Genomic DNA, 20,155 nt, shown 5'->3' with positions numbered 1-20,155 from the left:
CCACACAGAGAAACGTGGGACCAGAGAAGCAGAGCGGCGGAAAGAGAAACGACTCACCACGTGAAGCTTTGAGAGCATGTCGTCGGTCCAGGAGCCAGAAGTACAGTTGGCTCAGAGGTTAGCCTCTAACGAGAAGCCCGTTCGGACCAGAGCCATTAAGAAGCTGAGGAAGTACATCAGTGTCCGGTCACAGAGGGAGGCGGGTGAGTTAGCATGCTAACAGATGGAGCAGGTGGTTGTTGGTGTACTGACACATTGTTGGGTATACCTTACATCTACCCACCAAACCAGAAGCAATAACTTAGTACCTAATAGTATAAACTGTAAATAAAGCGGATGAAGGACACTTGAGGAAGGTTAGGGTGATCGTTGCTAATGTTATAACTGACTCAGTTAGAGTTCATGTTCACGTACCTGGCGGCCACTGCTTTCACACTCAGCTAATCACTCTGATCAGAAACGCACTGATGAATGACGTTTCTTTTTTCAGGTGGATTCTCAGGTGATGAGCTGTTGAAGCTGTGGAAGGGCCTCTTCTACTGTCTGTGGATGCAGGACAAACCTCTGCTTCAGGTCTGTGTGAACATTCAGAATATGCACTTACATAGGGATGATGATGATTAGACATAATGAATTAATATTGGCAGCAGCTTAAAGTAAGGTTCTCAAAAAAGTTAAAGCAGGTGTTGTTCTTCTGGCCTCCTGTCAGATGTAGTTCTGTGACAAAGAGGGTCCATCCTCCATCAGGTATGAGGGTTTTTTTTGTCCCAGGACATATTACAGAATCTGATCCTCACAATGACTTGTTTGAAGAAGCAAGATCTGAGTCTCAGAAAGGTCCAGTAAGCTTCGGATCACTTCTTATCCAGGTATATGACCATGTCACCCGACCACACCGACTCGCCGTTTCCTCTTATTTAAAGACTGCTCCAGTGTTTCCTGAAGATGAGGGTGAAGGTAGCGATTAGTCGCGTTGTTGTTATTATTTTGCAGTATTTCTGTTTCCTGTGTCTCACTGCGCAGTCGCAGGAGACGTCACTTTCTCAACTCGCTCGCAGCATTATTTTGAAGATGCAGCTCTGGTGAGTTGACAGACAACCAACTGACAGAGAAAGGGAGCCAGAGGGGTTCGTCATTAAGTCTAACAGCTTTGGTTGGTAAAATAAATATATTGTATATTCAAATCAGATCTTCCGTGTCTGGAATGGATGTATTCTTGAGTCTATAAGGTAACAATAATATGATTAAAGCTGCAAGCAGCGTTGATCGGACCTGAGCACGTGCGCACGTCGGGGTATGCGCTGGACTCCGTCCGATACGCACAGCACAGCCGTCCATCACGTGTAGAGTAGGATGTGAGAATCCCAGTCAGCCGTAGTACCGCCATGGAGAAGTTATAAGTGACTTATTTGGCCACCAGTAGGTTGCGCTATAAGCATGTCTAAATTTGGTCATATAAGTGCGTTCTGGGTTGAGCCCAAGTGCAGAGACACACAACCAGTGTCACCAGTTACCTGACATGTGTGTTTTTGGATGGTGGGAGGAAGCCGGTGTACCTGGAGAGAACTCACGCATACATGTGGAGAACATGCAGACACAGAAAGGCCCCAGCAGGGAGTTGAGTCTCTAAACTGTCCTTAGGAGTGAGTGTGAGCGTGGATGGTTGTGTGTCTCGTTTGTCTCTGTGATGGACTGGAGACCTGTCCAGGGTGACCCCGCCTCTCACCCAAAGGCAGCTGGGATAGGCTCCAGCCCCCCTGTGACCCTAAGTTGGATTACTCGGGTATAGAAATTGGATCAATGGACGTAAGGCATTTTAGACATTTAGATTGTTTAATAAAAGGACGTGGTATAGGTCTGTTCTATGGGAAAGATAACCTTAAATGACTTCTGCTGTGATCTGCAGCTATATAGAAAATGAAATGAAGTGACATCAACAATCAGGGGGGCCTTCAAGGTGCAGCAGGGGGTACCATTATATTGGCAACCCCCCGATATGTAATGGTAGGGTTTCATGATCTAATATATCGTGAAATAATAATAGAAGAAATAATATAAGATTTGCTTTATTGAAGAATTGTCACTGCTTTTGTTTTTATCAATAATTTATCAGTAAACTCATGAATTGTTTTTGCTTTTATGAGAGCAACCAAAAAAATATATATATATGTGTGTGTTATGGGATGAATATTGCTTTGTTTGTATGAACAGTTATTGTTTAATCTCCTGTAAGAAGTCTTCCAGGTTGCTCACGATGCTCTAATCTTTCCGAATGTCAGCACTCATTCAACCTCTGATGCTGTGCCATCCTGCTTTTTGTCTTAAGGAGGAACTGTCCAACCAAATCTCCACCCTGATCCACAGCTTCGACGATATCGACGGGCGTAAGTTTCCTTTACATTCCTTCATAATTTGATATTTTCTCTCTAATAGCAAGTAAATGTGTGGGCTAAGGATGATGCTCTCCCTGCAGAGTTGTTGTACTTGGAGAGCTTCCTGCAGACCCTTAAAAGAGAGTGGACCGGTATCGATAGGCTACGAATGGACAAGTTCTTCCAGGTTTGTGAGGGAACAACACTGAAAGGTTTAAACCTTTTGAACAACTGTTGGAGTGAGATCCATTGTGACTGAATGGAACTGATAGTTTACAGTAAAAGCAGAGGGTTCAACTTGTGAAAAGGTTTTATGTCAGGCAGGGATGGGCAAAATATAGCATAGATTTTCTTTGTTGATCAGTCCTGATCAGGACGTAGAATTTGATTATGCCATCAGTATTTGTGTGTTATGACTTTTTAGCCGTTTTCATATGTAGCTGCAGTTATATTTAAATCATTGCAGAGATACTTTTAGGCCACAGACTGTAATGCACCCAAGCACATGGAGATGATTTAAAGGCCACTATTGACTGTGTGAGACAGATTACATCAACTTTATCTGTATCTATGGGTTAGGTTAGGGTTAGGGTTAGGTTGGGTTAGGGTTAGGGTTAGGGTTAGGTTGGGTTAGGGTTAGGGTTAGGGTTAGGTTGGGTTAACCCCAAACCCTGGATCACTGGTGACCTGAACCAGGGAGTCATTGAGAACTGTTAGAAATCAGCTGAAAAAGAAAATAACAGAGTGCAAGGATGTGCACTTTGTACAATTCTGATGCCATAATGCTTGACAGGACAAAGGGGGGGGGGGGTCGGCCTATATGCTTTAGTGTAGTTTATGTCAATATGGCAGCAAAGTTCAAAGTTTGAATTGCCTAAAACCTCAGATTACATTTATTGTATTTCACAGCTGGTTCGTTTCATGTTCAGACGAACCTTTGAGGCGCTGAAGAGGAAAAACTGGGACAACAGGTAGTATTTTGGAACTTTCTTTGTCCACTTCGGTGTCAGCTGAGTCTGAACTGAGAAAGTGCTAACTTTTCTCCTCAGTGCGGTGGCCAAGTTTCTGGACCTGCTGACTCTTAATCTCCTGCAGAATGGCAGCGAGGTGCCCTGTGGACTACAGTTACACATCCTGGACCTTTACCTGACTGAGCTGGCAGCTGTGGGCTCAGAAGAGGTACAAAACTCACATGTATGATGTTGATAAGAAGCAGGACTCACACCTGTCTCCCGTTGCTGTTGTTTGTCAGTGTCTTTGGTAAACTTACATGTAAAGGAAGTGACCTTTAGCTCATAATAGAGCCCAACCGGTATGGGATTTTTAAGGCTGATACCAATACAAATAATTAGTGATTTAAAAATCCATCCATGTTTATTTTAAAAATGAAATTCCAGAAACCCGTAACAAAACAACCAGGTTTCCCGAACATTAGGCATATGTAGTTAGTCCTCGCTAAAATAATAGGAAATGCAGTTTAAAAATAAACTTGTTTTATTGTCACAACAGAACAGAAGAACATAAAAATATATTAAAGTTCTGATAAGTAGAATGTATAAAAATACAAACTTAAGATATGAAACTCAAAGTCCTTTGAACAAAAACACAATAACAGTTCTCAAAATAAAAGTTTTCCAAAGTTCTGATAAATGACAACAGCAGAATATAAACTATATGCAGTATATGAGTTGGTGTACTGAGTCAGTGCTGTTTGTGGTTGTCATAGTAACCGTGCCTGTACTTCACTTCCTGTTTACACTAAACGTATGCTTCCTGTGGGATTCCTGTATCTCGTCTCTCATTACTGGCGCTGGATCAATCACAGCAAGCCTTTTTGCGTCCTCTCCTCACAGTTTATGTTTGGCATTTTATCCGAGCTTTAAGGCAGGAGAGGAGACGAGTAAATGGAAAAGGCTGAGTCAGCTCACCTGTTGTCAGCGTGCAGATAAGCACAGTACGGCTCCACAGACACATCGGGCTACTTTAGTAAAAATAAATATGTATGCCAGTTAAAAAGAAGTAGTCTACGTATTTCTGATAGGATTTGGCTTTTCGTGCATTTGGTTTAACACGGAGAGAGAGAAAGAGAGAGAGAAAGAGAGAGAGAAAGAGAGAGAGAAAGAGAGGTCCGCTGGGTGAGCGACGTTCACTTTTAACGGGAGAGAGTCCAAGTTCATCTGCAGCAGAATGTAATACAAATACAAACAAGTCAGGCAGGGATCATTTCCAACTCTATGTATGTTAATAAGTATTATTTTTACCATTAAATAGTGGCCCAGTCTAAATGATTCTGGCCCATCCAAAATTGAAAGCCTGCACAGGTGTAAAAGAAAAGCTAACTTTTGTGCACAAGCTGTTTGATGCTTTTTCTTTAAAGTGATGGTCATGGCATTAGCTTTGTGGTAAGTCTATGATGAGCCATAGTTTAGCAATGGATAACATCATATGCTGCTGCAAATGGTTGTTAAACATAGTTTTTCCAAATAACGGGCCAAGAGATGTGACGTCTCATTGCTATAACTGTCATGCTATTAAAGAAATACATCTTCAGTCACTTTGTCAAGAGTTAAACCGACAGTCAGTCAACCAACAACAGTGTAAGAGCTAAATTAGTTTCACTCTCGACTTTCATGTAACAGCAGCAAAACTGGACATGATAGTCATGAATTCTCTCAAGCTTATTTGAGTTTACAGAACTGATGGAGATGTTCTTTTAATTGTTATTCAAGCAATGTATGTCTCGTGACAGTTGCCAACTTACCATGAACACACTTCACTGAGGATAACTTGTTCTCTCTACCCTCTGGCTGGATCAGCTGTTTGGAGGGTTTGTGGCTTCCTTGCCAACAGGGACGTTGTGCCCTCTGGTGGACAAACTATGCAACGACAACACTCATAACATGGTTGAAGGGTGTTAGGTCTGTTTTTTTTAAATATTCATTTATCGACCATTATAAATGCTGATACCGATGGTTTGGAAAATACCTAATATCGACCGATGATATCGGCGTGTCATCTGACCACGTTTAAAGTTGGTGCCGTGAAGGTAATAGGTGATGACTTACTTACTTACTGCTGATAACGTGTGGCAGGCCACATTATGTCTCTGTTTTTAGCCCAAACGTATTAACTCTGCTGCCTGTCTGATATCAACCCGCCGCTGCGGGTAATTTCTACACATCGAACAGAAGCAGCTCACTTCCACATCCTTTGCTTCCACACAGCCAGCCGCCATCGTAAAATCAGTTGAGAAAGGTTTCAACAACAAAGCATCCACAATGTTAACAATATATCTGTTTACTGATCAGTCCGGAAGAAACGATTTAGCTCCGCATCACATTTCAGTTTACAGCCTAAAAACTGTCTCCAGTGAAGAAAAGCAGCGCCTTCACTTCCTGTTATTTTCTATCTTTGCTGCTGAACCTGGTTCCTTAGTGTGAAAAGGTGGAAGTGAACATATGATTTGCTTTTAATGTAATGTGACTGGTGTTGTTTTGCCCGATTAAGATTATGTCTGCAGTTGAAATTTTCTTTTTTTTTTTTTAAACATTTCGTTCTACAAAGAACACCTTTCAGTTGATTTAAAAGTAAATACATACTTTGAATAATTCTGTCAGCTGAGCATTAAATCTTCACATTAAGTTTCCAGTCAGTGTGGTTAAGTGATACAGCCGAGTCTTACGGGTTGAAGTCATTACAGAAATACATTACAGTAGTGCTTTAATAACACAACTGAGGAAATTAAACGTGTCTTGCACAGTGGTCTCAAAATAATTCTCAATTGATCTTCTGGGTAATCCTCAATGTTAAATAACACGGTTCTGGTATAGATAGTCTGTACTGGTCCTTTTCTCGTCTAACTGACCACTCAAAGCACTTTTAACACAACATTCAGTCTCACAGCTCCACAGAGCTTCCTTCACATGATTCCACATGTGACCGGCGGAGTCGAACCAATGACTTTCCCATTGCTGGGTGACTGCTGCTCCAGTCGCCCCAATGGTGCTGTGGTCCTGACACAAGCCTTTGCTTTTCTTTCTAACAGCTCTCTGCTGATCAGAACCTGATGTTCATCAACCCGTTCTGCAAAACAGCAGCCAAGACCAAGAAGTAAGTCCTCATCAGTGCTGTTTGCTCTGTAGCTTTAAGCTTCACAGACCAGATTCATGTCATTTCAAAGCGGGAGGAGGTCGCATAGAACAAGTTTTTTTTGTTTGGTTCTGGTTCTTTTAATGGGAGTTTATGATGTCACTTTAAATAACTCCTTAAATAACAGCAGTAAAAAGGCAGAGTGGAAAATGGGAGGACAGTGGGCTTTCTTGGTCAGTCAGCCAGTAGGGAGCCTTAAAGTGCTTCTTTTTAGAAAGAAAAAGAAAGAAAAAGATCTCTTAAGAAAGCTGACATTGTTCCTGATAATATTCAGCACACTGCAGTTGTCTCTAAACAGCAGGGCTGTCGGTGACATTTATACTGGAGTGAAGCCTGTTTTCATGTAAACTCACAGACTTCTTCTGCTCCTCCGCTGCAGTCGAACCCTTTTTAGAGAAATCTGCAGCAGCATCTTCAGCACCATTATTGACCAGGCTCCCTTTGCCATCGAGGATCTGATGAAGGAGGTTAAAGCAGCTGAGGCCATGGACTCTGATTCAGGACGGGCATCTGAGGAGGACGACGAATGTGAGAGAGAAGAGAAAACAAGGAGAGGAGGGGGAAAGCAGATGAATGGTACGTCTGCATAGACAGCAGCAGAATTTAACGGTGGGCTGTGTTACTGTGAATGTCTGACTGAATATCTTTCAGATACAGATCCACTCATTACAGAAGTGCTGTCCTGTATATTCTCATGAATTAGTCTCCAGCAAAAACTCATGACCACAGTTTGCTTACGTCTCCAGATATTATATCTATTGAATTTTATTTTGGGTTGGGGTTCCCTAACCCAGGAGTTTGATGAGGGGAGCGTGTTCCGTCTTCCTGGACCTCTTGTAATCCACCATGGTCCTGTCGGTGTTTAGGACAAGGTTTTGTGCTCTTGTTAAAGGTAGAAACAGCAGTTTGCTGTGGTGTGGGAGGACACGTGTTGCACAGAACGGTTTTTCCAGTAAAGTGATTCCACTTCTGATGGAAAACCAGAGACAAATTTAGAACCGTTTCTTTCTGTTTTGACCACCAAAGCTCTGTTCTGGACCAGCAAGAAACTGGTTCCAGTGCAGCAGCAATGATTTGTGCTGGAGCCAAAGAGCTGCTTACGTCAGGGCTGTGGGCAGATGGATGGAGACTAGGCTCAGTGTAGCGTTTAGACCACTTAATTTAAATGAAAAAAACTAAGCTTCAGGATGGATATGAAGTGGAAGCAGCAGGAGAACCAGAAGTGCTCAGTGTTCCTCTCCTTTTCCTGCTTTTTTTCTTATATCTGCAGTGGTGTTTGTGAGCGCTGTCCACACTGAGCTGCATCATCTTCATGGTTTGAAGCTGCAGTTATTTTATTACTGTTTTAATGAAGTCAGATCCAACTGAACCAATGAGTAGAAGTCCTGTTAATGATGCAGAGAGCGTTCACAAACACCAGCCTTTGTGGAAAACAGTTTAGGAACTGGTCAACTTTGTGGGAAAATAAGACGAAGCTTGTCTTCCCTGCTGTCCTCCAGATGGAGGCTCAGATGGGAACTGAACAGATGTTCAGACGTGGGTCTGTGGTTCCTCTCTGGTTTTGGAAACTGAGCCAGTTCTTTGAAGGTTCTGAAGTTGAACCGATACTGAACTGGCTCCAGGACCACTCCAGCTCCAGAGCCTTGTTTAAAATGATGAAAATGGCTACCAGTGGATTCCAAAGCAAGTCCAGAAGATGTTGCTTTTGACCGTGTTTGGCAGCACTGCAGGAGTCCATATCGCACTGACCTGTCAGATGAATCCAGCTTGACTTGAGCGGCAGCCATGATAAACGTGCACACGTGTAGTTTAGGCTGTAGTTTAGGCTGTATCATGTATCATTGGGATTTTTAAAATGTGCTGGGCTCTTTGCTTCCAGGAAACAAATCAAACAAAGAAGAAGAAGATTTTGATGATGAGGAGGAGCTTCTTCCCCTGGAGGACTCTGACACAGAGCTGCAACATGATGAAGACGTCGGACCAGTACTACAGGTGAAGGCTTCCTTTTCCACCTGATGTCTGTTTGTAGAATCATGTCCGAGTGGAGCTCTAATCATAATGTTCAGAGTTTATCACCCAGCAGGAAAATGAACTTTAGATTATGTTTTCTTTTGTATGATCGAGCTCTGTTCCATTATTCTGTTATTCTGTGTTTCAGTTTGATTATACTGCCCTGGCAGACAAGCTGTTTGAGTTGGCGAGTCGCAGTAGCACACCAGGACAAAACCGACAGAGACTCTACAAAATTATCAAAGTGTGAGTAAAGGCTCCAGCAACAGTGTGTGTTTAGTGTGGAATAAGAAGTGCTGCATGAGTGTGTGTGTGTGTGTGTGTGAGTGAAAGTTAGATTGTTTGAGTGTGGACGGCTCACTGTTGGCCTGGTTTGTGGATGTCCCCATAGTGATGAACACACGACTGTAAACTAGTAAAACAGCATCTACTACTCGCCATGGCTTTATTTTTATCTGTATTTATATTTCTAATATTTTAATACTTATATTTTCACTCACATACCTTATCATAGTATTTCTGTCACGGTCACTTACTTTTGCACTAATATGATTTATATCATGGTCACTTACTTAATCTGCAGGTTTTTTTTTTTAAAAACTGATGTTTTTCCTGTTTGTCTCTGAATCTTAGGCTGCGGGACCTCAGTGAGGGTAGGAAACATTGGACTTTTTCCAAACTCCAGATATGCAAATGAAGCGTTGTTGTGGCTCACTCACTCTCTTCTTGGATTTCCCTCTCAGGCATATTTCCTCAGGGTGATTATCCAGAGGAGGTTTCCACAGATGAGGATGATGAAATGTTTGGCAGCAGGAAGAGGATGAAGAGAGTCAGACACAGGAAGGATGTTGAGGATGGGGCACCAACAGGAAAGAAGAACAAAGCCCACACAGGTTGGCAGTGTGTTCTGAAAAGTTTAATAGGTCATTTATCATAGGTTTTTTAAATCCTAGTCAAACAGTTTCATAGTGTGTTTATGTGCAGTAACAGTCAGAATACACCAGGATGAGGCTGTCTGTCTGTCTACACCTTTAGCCAGAACATCAGTTTTAGATGTTTGTGAAATCCAATTCAAGCCAATTAGAGCTCAATTCATTGTAATCATAATCCAATGAAATCCAATTAATTCATTTCAAAATAATCCAATTCATTCATATAGAGCCAATTCAAAAACAATTTCTTAGCTAAGGAAACCAACTTAGCTCATCTGTCACACAAGTGTTGGTGAAATAAAGACAGATAAAGCCTTATTTAGAGGCTGCATCGTTCTCTCCGTTATATGGATCTCCAGTTATCTAAATATCTTCAGAAGGACGCCGACTTTCACCAAACTGTTCTCAGTGAGCAGATGAACGTATTTCATGCCAGAAATAAGGTTTAAAAACACCGGAGTTCCCCTTTAACTGTTCACTCTCAATGCCATAAGTCAGCACAAGGTCAAGGGTGTGATTAAAGCAGTGAGTAGGTCTGTGAACACTTTGAGAAAATCCAATAGAGTCTAATATAGAATTAAAGTTAATATTTAGGCTGTCATTTTCAACATCTACATGAATATTAAAGTCACCCACTACAATGACTTTATCTGTACTCAGCACTAACTGGGATAAAAACTCTGAGAATTCAGACAGAAACTCAGAATAAGGGCCAGGCGGACGATACACAACAACAAACAAGAGGTTTTTGTGATTTCCACTTTGGGAAAAACTGAGAATCAGAGATTCAAAAGAGCTAAAACTAATCTTGGGTCTAGGACTGATTAGTAACCCTGATCTGAAGATAGCTGCCACTCCTCCTCCTCTGTCTGTGGTTGGAGGAACGTGAACATTTAAATAGTCAGAGGGAGTTGATTCATTAATGCTAACATGATCCTCCTGCTGCAGCCAGGTTTCTGTAAGACAAAATATATCAATATGATGATCACAAATCAAATCATTCACTAACAGAGACTTCAAAGGAGAGATCTAATATTCAGCAAACCACATTTAATACTTTGATGTTTTTCTCAGTTAAATTGGTGTCAGTGTAGATGTGCTTTTGTCAGAAAGTCTCTCTTTTTCCGGCTCCAACACCACCATCACATTCCCAGTGTTAACTGCCTGTAAACGGCTCTTTGAACTGCTTTCTAAAAACAGGAAGTGCAGAGTGATCCCAAAGAAACCCAAAACAACAGGTCTTCTGGATATGGTGAAAATTTTAGATGTAACTAAAGTTAAAAAATCTTGGAAGCACAAGCAGCTGAACGCAGTTCAAAGAAAGTGTGTAACCGGGCAGGATTATAACAGGCGGAAAGTTTAGGTGCAGCACCGCTTAAATACGGTGACAGTAACGGGAAGAAACTGGTTACGGTGTGAGGAGTAATTTATGTGTGTCTGCTTCTTCAGGAGAAGAGGACCTCAAGCAGAACAAGAGTAGTGAGTCAGCTGATGTTCCAGTTACTAGAAACAAGAAGAAGAAAAAGAAGAAGAAGAAGGCAAAGGCAAACTGTGAGAGTTTGGTGCAGGAACAGACTGGGGCTCCTGCAGTGAGCCGGGATATAGACGCTGAAGAAAGTCTGGAGAATGCACAGGATTTAGTAAAAGATGTGAAGCTGCAAAGCTCCATCTCAACTGTCAAAGTCACAGAGGATCCATCAGAAACTTTGCTACTCTCAGAGCTGAAGAGGCAGCCGTCAGTGAGAGTCACAGAATATGTTGACCAACCAGAGCCCTGCACCACCAGCTGTAAGAACAAGTTAAAGAAGAAGAAGAAGCTGAAAGCGGAGGCAGAGATCTCATCAGGAAGCTCTGAGGTGTCAGAGGACCCCACAGCAGCATCACCTGAGGCTAATGCTGTAACTTCTGCTAAGATCAAAAAGAAAGGTCGCAAAGCTAAAACGAAGCCTGAGTCTGAAGTGCCAGTGAATGATGGGAGCTCATCAGCAGATATCAGCGCAGTCGGCTGTACACATTTAGTAGATGATGTCCCAACCCCAGGGCTTGAGAAGATGTCTGATGATGCAGCCGCTATCAAGAAGAAGACGACCGTGAGTCTCAAAGCTAATGAGGTGCAGACGGCTGTGGCTGACTCAGTCCAAGCAGAGGCAGTGAGCAGTCATAATGAAATTACAGCTGGATCTCCGGTGACTGCTGAAAAAACGCAGTTTGAGATGAACAAGACGGCTTCAACAAAGAAGAAGAAGAAGAAGTCTGTGAAGCTGACAGCTGCCCAACTGAATGAGATCCGAGACGAAAGCCCAGAACTCCCATCGATTAAAGCTGTGGGCAAAACTTCTGGCAAAGCAGCCAAGAAGAAGAGGAAGATCCCTGTGGAGTTTGAGTTTGAGGCTGATGAGCTGGCAGAGACAACACTGTCGAACGGCGTTGCAGCAGAAAAGACTCCTGTCAAGAAGAAAAAGCTGGGCATTGTGAGTATTTAAAGAGTTTTCTGTTCTGTCAGGTGATCAGTTTCTAAATAAAGAGTAAAATTATACATGCAGATGTGTACATTAAGACCCTGTTTCACGTTTTTAAGTATTCAAAAGACACGGAACTGTAATAATATAGATTCAAAAAGATTTATTTCTGATACGTACACATAACCCTAAACCATCCCACAGAAAAGAAACCAGCAGCTAAAAATGCAAAGATCCAAACTGTAAGCTTCAAACAGTTTGTTTTCTTTTACAAGGTACTGTAATTAATTTTTGTGTAATTAAGTCTCAATCTTATGTGGGAGTTTTTCTTTTAAAATGTGATTTTTATCAGAGCAGCAGTCTTAGGTGGTTCAGTGAGTCTTAATGGGCAACTTCTCAGTTACAATCTTAAACTGACAACAGAAATGAAAAATAATGTTGGCATGAGCAGATTTATTGGAAATTCAGTGTTTTAAGTTGCAGCACAGAGCAGGAGAGACCCTCACACTATTAATGAGACGTCAAAAGCACAGCAGTCTGCAATCTGTTCCCACAGATTTCTATTCAGGGAAAAAGGAAGCGTTTCAGAAGTTCTGCTGCAGACAACCAATAGGAGAGGATTGGCTCTGACAAATCAGTGCTCTGCAGGGTTTTCATGAGAGCTCCTGACTGCTGATGCTGTGAGTCTTAAGTCAACTTCAGCCTCATCGTTAGCACAAACGGAAAAAAGTTTAAGACATTTCTGCAGGACAGTGATGAGGCTAAAAAAAGGGGAGCAACAGGGAGCGTTGAGAGGGGCCTCAGGTGTAAATACACAAAGGTTGTTCCATGCCCACTTCAGGATATCTGAAAATGAACCTGGAGACTGTGTGGGTGGAACCTCCAAGTCTTGAACAGTTATGAAAATGTACCAACCATCCCGCAAAGCCTTGCCTGGACTCACATGGAAGTGAAATGACATAATCTATAAGCTCTTTAACAAGAGCTTTAAAATCAAAGAGGGCAACATTGGTTAAGATGGAGCCAAACACAAAGTGCTGATTTGGTTTGTTGCCCATAAATAAATGGAATAACACATGCACACGTACGTGCACGTACCTATATCCCCTGTTGTTGGAGGTAGTGATAAAGAGTGGCACCAGGAAATGGTTCTGATGGCCCAGGTTCTCTCCATCCTCCAACCACATGGCAGGAGTGCAAAGGCTGGGTGTGGTCAGTCATTATTTTGGCAGCCTGACACATCTGTGTGTGTGTGTGTGTGTGTGTGTGTGTGTGTGAGAGAAAACTGAATATAATATATCAGGTTGGTTGGTAGAGGAGGTCAGTGGTTTTATTCCATTCAGAATGTCTCCATCATCTTCTGAGTGAGAAACACCACAATGAAGAGGGTTAAGTGTTAGGTGTTCACTGGATTAACAAGGTCTGCATTAGGTGTTAGGGCCCCGGGACGTGCTCATGAGTAGTGGTTAGGGTTTCCAAAGGAAAAACACATTCATGCTACGAGTGAAATGAAGTGAATCTCATTACTAATTTTATTTTCTGTGTTGATGACTTAAAAAACAAAAACTTAAAGGACGGCGTCAACGAAAGTTGTTTTTATGTCACTGCAGTCCAGAGCTGGTCAGCTCTAAGCTTTAACATTGGATAACTGGGTCACATTAATTATTGTGTGTTATAATATGTGCTGTAGGAAAAAGTATGAAAATAAGACACTCTGCATATAATCTGTCAGATGTGACTAACCAACATAAAATCCATATCTACACTGTAAAAACATAAAAATCACAATGAGAGTTGAGTTAAGCTTTGCTACAGCGTGCAATGGAAAAGGGACATAATATCACCTTTATTAATATTGGACCACTTCATACCAAAAAGGCCCCATAAAGGCACTTGATAAAAGACACCCAACGTTACTCATTAACTTTCAATTTCAGAATGTCAGTGAGTCATCCACTGCTTTGAGGCTTAAAAAGACCCAAAAGAAGACTAAGAAGACTGTCCAAGGATCAGAGTGTGGGTTCATTACCTTTAAGAGCAAAGCTGCTGTCCCAACACCACTCTTCTGCAAGACCAAGAGAAACCAGAGTACGCCCCTCCTCAGCAAGGAGGTAATGTGTTCACTGCTGTCATAGAGCTACCCACTGACACCAGAAAACTTCTGTGTTGGGTTCTCATCTGCCTGCCTGATGAAGGATCTCCTGGTCTGTCTGGTTGCATCCCTAATCCCTAACCCTGAAATATTTGGTTGACCTCTCAGTTAATTTCACTGTTCATCTATTCAATGCTTCTTTTCCCTGAACAGTTCATCATCAGTACAGTTCATGTTGTCGTCCCAGAAAAAGCCACGCAAGCCCCTGCCAAGATATTACCGTAGCCGTGTTTCACAGATGAGTTTGTGTGTTTAGGATCATGAGCAGATGCTTTCTTTGTCCACGCTTTAGTCTTTCCATTACTTTGGTTCATCACATTTGGTTTCCATCCAGACTTCTGTTTCATTTTACTCAGGAAGGTTCCTGAGGGAACCAGACTATTTAGCCTGACTCGATATCTTGTCTCATGCTCTTGAAGGTGGGACTGATGCACCTTTGTTGCAGATCAGTGTGTGAAAGTTCAGGCATTTTGTAATACTTTCCCTTAAAAGGCTGAAAATGAGAAAAAAGGTTACATTTCTTTTAAGGAGATGATGAGGTTTTTAGAAGCAGACTAACTCCTCAGAGTTAAGGTCTTTGTGTCTAACCTGCAGCAGACAGAAGTCAGTCCTCTCAGTTTGGACAAGGAAGAATTTTGGGTTGGTAAGGTAAGGTTGGGTTAGGGCTAAGGTTGGTACAGCCCCTCTGAACAGGGCTACAAGAAAACTTACATATATGTTCATACTGTATAAATCTATATTTATGTATTTCTGTGTAGTCGTATTGGGATTTTTACAGTGACTTTGGTACAGACTGTTCTTTACTTTCCTAACTAAAGAATGGACAATATTTCAACACAGACTTCCTTCAGTGGAGAACTCGTGGAGACAGATTAAATATCTGTCTGATGTAGAAATGATAAAGTTAAAACTGCACAGGAAAGGGTTAATTCACTGCTGGGAAGTTATTGGTTTGTTTCAGATGATGAAACTCCACACTTGCATTTCCGTGTTCATAGTAGCTGTGAGCAAGGTCCCCGGCACAATTAATTTCTGATCCTCCAAATGAAGAAGCCTCGAACTGCTGTCTACTGCGGTAAAAATACTGACTGCTCAGAGGTACTCCACACAACCACTTGAAAAAGAAGATGCTCAGCTTTAACTTATTTTCTGTGTTTTTATTCCACAGAAGAATCTAACTCCCAAATCACTATCAAAGAAGGTGACTTTTGGTCTGAAGAACAATAAAACAGCCGGTAAGAAACTGAATATGATTTCATCTTCATTTTGAAGTATAAAGCATAGTATGGGGGGGGGGGTTTGAGAAAAGTGTTGGGATCATCTGCTTCTTTATTTGAAACTGTAAAAGTATTCTGCAGTGTTTGGTCCAACAAGATGAAATTAAACAATTGACTTACGCATTGCCCTTTTTCTGCTGCATGCTGGGAAAATGGCTCTTAATGTGTACTTAATTCAGGCCTCCTGAGTATTTTACATCCTTTTGTTCATACAACTTGCACGTTTTACTACTAGAGAATCCATGTTTATTGGTGTTGAACATTTCCTTCACGGTGCAATCGAAATGCTTTCTATGGTGTGTATTTTAAATGAGCATAAAAGCAAAAAACAAAAAGAAAACTGTGATGCGATGCTAAAATAGTAATTGATCTTTTTGTCTGCACAGATTTTTTCCCCGTTTGATTACTTGCTACTTTCAATCTATAATCCTTCAATTAATTGATAAAAATAAATGGACATGATCAGTTAACTGAAACTTGAGATTGTCCAACATATTTCCCAGCACTGACAAAGAACCATTGGGAAAAGAAGCAGCATACATAATTCCCATAGTCCTGTGATGTGCAGTATCACTCCTTAACTGCTCTTGTTTGAAGCATATGATAAGCTATCTCTGAGTCATCTGTGATTCGGTGCACACTTCCACTCAAATAAGATTATGCATCAATATGTCACCTGCCACTTACTAGAGTTATCCCACCTGCCTTCTTACATCATTTCATTGACTTCTGTTTTTGTCTTGTTGGTTTTTTTTGACTCATTCGTGTAATGATGTTAGTGTTTGATAATAGCTGTGCCATCTCTACGAGTGTGAAGATGATAATGGTGACTACATATTAAATAAGAGATCTCATGAGATTCATATCACAGATTGATACAAACTACTCTCTTCCCTTAATGTATGACTTGTGCCATGACTAGCTCACAACCTTTTTTGGTTAAAGAATGTTGGGTAATGTCATAAATGATGGAATAATCCTAACTTTAGTTTTTCTGTCATCCAGAGTTCAGGAAGACTGACCGCAGCTTGCTGCTAAGTCCTGATGGATCATCACGAGTACCATTTGACCCAAAGCAGAGACCAAAGTTTGGAGTTCTAAAGTCTCCATCCGACACTGTGTCCACCAGCTGTAAGAAGACCCCCAGCAGCAAGAAGAAAACCAGCTCTAAAACTCAAAAGAGCACACTTAAACAGAGACCATTGGCAGCAGACTTTTTCTAACCTACAGAATGTAGAGACGCTTTGATACGTCAACTTTTTTTTCCTTGAATATCTGTTGTATTTTGTCTGAGTGACTCAGCGTTTTAATAAAGTTACTCCACAGTTTTCCAAGTTTTTCCAGTGTTGCACATACTGTATAGCTATGAAAAGATAAGCAGATGACTATCTTAACAATTTAAGTAGGTGACGTACTTAAATTTTGTTGAATAGTTTTTCAATATAATTCATTATTTGAGTACTTGGCCTCAGCTGTGGCTCAGAACATTGCAAAGTCCCCAATATGCTCGGTGTGTGGAAGGTGGAGAGAAGAATCCTCATAGATGGGTAAAGGAGGACTGCACAACTGAATGTGTAATTGACAAACATTTGAAAACATTTTGTAGAACTTTGATTTTTCTGTTAAAATGGTCTTTAAAGATAATGGAAAAATAATGAAACAAAGAAAAAAAGGATGGAGAAATTTTGTTTCTCATAACTTCAATAGATAAAATGGATAAATCCTCATGAAAATGTGTACATGCCCCCTACATCTGTTATAGTTTCATACTGATTAAATTAAAGTTAGGAATTCCAAATGATCATTTGAACATCTTCATGCTCCAATTTGTTCAGCAGCTGTTCACTATCCAAAAACGTCTTAATCATTTTGTACCAAGAATGCCAAGAATATAAGAAGGAAGTCACAGATTCAAGACCTTGAAAAAGACAGTAACTGTCCACTCTTTCTTCCATAGACTTTACCCTGGGGGGGCCACACCTTGTATCTATGGACTTCCCAAGATACACACTTGGACCCAGTAATAGCATCAACTCAGTCACTTATAACACTGCCAAACACCTTGCCTCCATCTGAGCTCCCTCCCCAGTGTTAAACAGTGCATCATATACAGAACTCCACAGACTTTGTGAAAAAGATCCAACATCTGAAACTGTCCCCAAGTGAAACTATTGTGTCCCTGGATGTGACCTCACTCTTCACCTGGATACTGATTTCAGCAAGAGTGGAGACTGTCAGGAAATGGCTGCTGCAAGATGTCTCACTGAACAACAGAACCAACTTCACTCCTGATCAGATCTGTGTCCTGTTGAACTTTTGCCTCTCCACCACTTATTTCAAATACATTTCAATTCAATTTCTCTATATAGCACCAAATTCTAACAAATTTCATCTCAAGCCACTTCAATGATACAGTCCAATCCGTTGTAATCAGCATCTAATTAAATCCTAAATTAGTCCAATTCATGCATATAAAACAAATTCAAAAGACAATTTCCTAGCTAAGAAAGCCAATAGATCGCACTGAAACTTCTCTTCGGTCAAATCTCCTGTCCTGAGCGTACACGAGGTGACTGTGGAGAGAAAAACCTCCCTTTTAACAGGAAGGAACCATCGACCAGGAAGGGCGGCTGTTAGAAAAATTCACTCACAGAATGAAACCAAGATATCACTCAAAGGCCTCAGTATTTTACTTGCAAGGGGAGAACAACACACAAACCTTCTCTCTGCAGATTCACAAGCGTTCTCCAGCAGGTGGTTGCCTCCCTTTGCCTTTTATTTGGTGACACACACACTTACAATCTTCTACTAGCTTTCATGTGCCCAGGCCTGGGATATATCATGAGTATGTAGTCATCAACTTATTTGGGCAGTGTGAAGATGACGATCAGAGTGGAGACAACATTCCTCTTTAAAACACAGCTCTCTTTGTCTCCCCTCTCCTGCGTGTGATGTTTTGATATATGATGGCCTCTCTGGCCATGACATTTATATAGTGATAATAAGCAGACTTTTCAGACAGCGGCCATCTGCCTCGACCAACTGGGGGTTGAGAGGACAGAAAAGAAGGAACAGCAAACACCACAACACCAGGCCAGGGATACCTGCTGAGAAAGAGAAACAAGTTAATGACAACAGTAATGTCATATGTTGTTAGAAAAATTACGGCATTATACTATGAGAAAAGCTGATAGAATAATGGTGTATGTGAAGGGGGGAGGCTTCCTCCTACCTTTTGGTTCTCATAACACTGTGTAGCTAGTGAAATAGTTTTTGACTGTTTGAAGTTGTTTTACCATAACATTGTGTGGCCAGTAAACATAAATAATATAAATAGCAAGAGCACCATTTTGTTGTCAGACAACTCTGAGCCAGCTTCCTGACAGGTTGTGCGGACTTGTCTCTTTCTTGCAAGAAAAAAGTTTTGTATTAATCGTATCCAGCGACTCTGAGCCTAATTTTGAGAGAATTTTTCTGACAACTTGGTCCTTCGAGCCGGATCCCAACATTGTTATGGAAGTTTTCAATCGCTTCCTTCCTAATACTTCTGATGAGCAATGAAATAGAGAAACTTACTTTTTCTGCCGGCCGGCTAAGTTTTTATTCTTCGTTGCAAGGAAAAAGATCAGTCCACACCATTCAGCGGCAATGGTATGAAAAGATCCAGACAAAAGAAATACAGAGTATTTATACCTGAGGAGGAGGGGGGGCTTTGTTCTTTAGATGTGTAATCACATCTGCAGGGGGGGCAGGATGCAGTCTTGATGATAATTAAGAAACAAGAGGTTAAAACAATTATCTTGTCTGAGTGTTAATTATGTTAATTAAGAAGTAAATAGTTTAAAACAATTAGCGTGTCTGGGTGATACAAATGGTTCATGTGGATTAGAGAGTCTGTCAGTCCTGAGACATAAATTTTACCATCATTCTCCCTTTTGATTATTAATTAATCACTAACAGAAAACAAACTTAAGAAAAATAAAATGGATGAAAACTAAATGCAAGAGAATACTTACGGTATGCTATTTCAAGCAGATTTGAAAATGTATCATCGTGGTAGTTGATTAGAGCAGAGAAAAGACTAACAAAACAAAGCAAACAAAACAACCCAAAAAAAAAAAACAAAAAAACAAACAAAATAAAATTTTACAAAATGTTATCAAAGTCAGAGTCTTAGCTTGGGTAAAATATCAGGGTCAGGAATATGAAGGGAGGTTGAATTTTGATCAGCATTATTGGCGTTCACCTGAACATATGTGGAGGAATGAGTCATCTCTTTCATGAGCACGTTAGACAGCCTTTTCAATACACATGGAATTAATTAATTAGTAGGGCGTCATGTGGGTCTGGTGGCCCATTGACTATGACTGTGAGTTGTCTGTACATATCCGAGCTTGTATATTCAATTCCACACCAATACGTGCCTGCATCAGTGGGTTTGACATCAGTGATGGTGATCTGGGCTCCGTTGGAATCTGGAAGTTTTGTTATTGTGAAGCGGGGATTTCTGTTTGGAGCAATGGTTTTGTCAGTGGTGGCAACGATCAAGTGCCAATCGTGTGGGCCGCAGGGGTCTATGCATAGAGAGAGAGAGAGAATAAGTTTTTGCAATATTGTAGCATATATCCTCACATAGGCCAGTGGAGGGGAGTGGCCTGGTTACAGGTTTTACTCCCAGAGATGCCAAAATTGATTTTGATTTCAGAGTGCCATTTTCTCGTTCGACAATGTCTCTACTGGCAGGGTGTTATACACAATGTTGTCTGAGGTTAATGGTAAGAAATTTACTAATTTGGGTTATTGC

General features: G+C 41.1%; 1 protein-coding gene across 2 annotated transcripts; it reads left to right on the top strand.

Annotated features, from left to right (window-relative positions):
• Nucleotides 1-16,699, top strand: LOC140320022 (ribosomal RNA processing protein 1 homolog B-like). Of its 2 annotated transcripts, XM_072397782.1 has the most exons (16): nt 1-203; nt 491-573; nt 2,327-2,384; nt 2,474-2,559; nt 3,282-3,343; nt 3,422-3,551; nt 6,418-6,482; nt 6,901-7,097; nt 8,401-8,513; nt 8,680-8,777; nt 9,165-9,184; nt 9,275-9,424; nt 10,913-11,934; nt 13,860-14,033; nt 15,243-15,309; nt 16,357-16,699. In XM_072397782.1, the coding sequence occupies exons 1-16, from the start codon at nt 77-79 to the stop codon at nt 16,572-16,574; spliced, it is 2,670 nt and encodes an 889-aa protein (XP_072253883.1). In that variant the 5' UTR covers nt 1-76; the 3' UTR covers nt 16,575-16,699. The 2 variants fall into 2 exon arrangements, with proteins under 2 accessions (XP_072253883.1, XP_072253884.1); XM_072397783.1 differs by lacking the exon at nt 13,860-14,033.
• The last annotated feature ends 3,456 nt before the right edge of the window (nt 16,700-20,155 follow it).

The sequence above is a fragment of the Leuresthes tenuis genome, unplaced genomic scaffold (assembly GCF_036924035.1).
Source record: "Leuresthes tenuis unplaced genomic scaffold, fLeuTen1.0.hap1 SCAF_12, whole genome shotgun sequence".
NCBI classification, from domain to species: Eukaryota; Metazoa; Chordata; class Actinopteri; order Atheriniformes; family Atherinopsidae; genus Leuresthes; species Leuresthes tenuis.
Note: the sequence above shows the minus strand (reverse complement) of the source record. Positions and strands in the feature narration are given on the sequence as shown.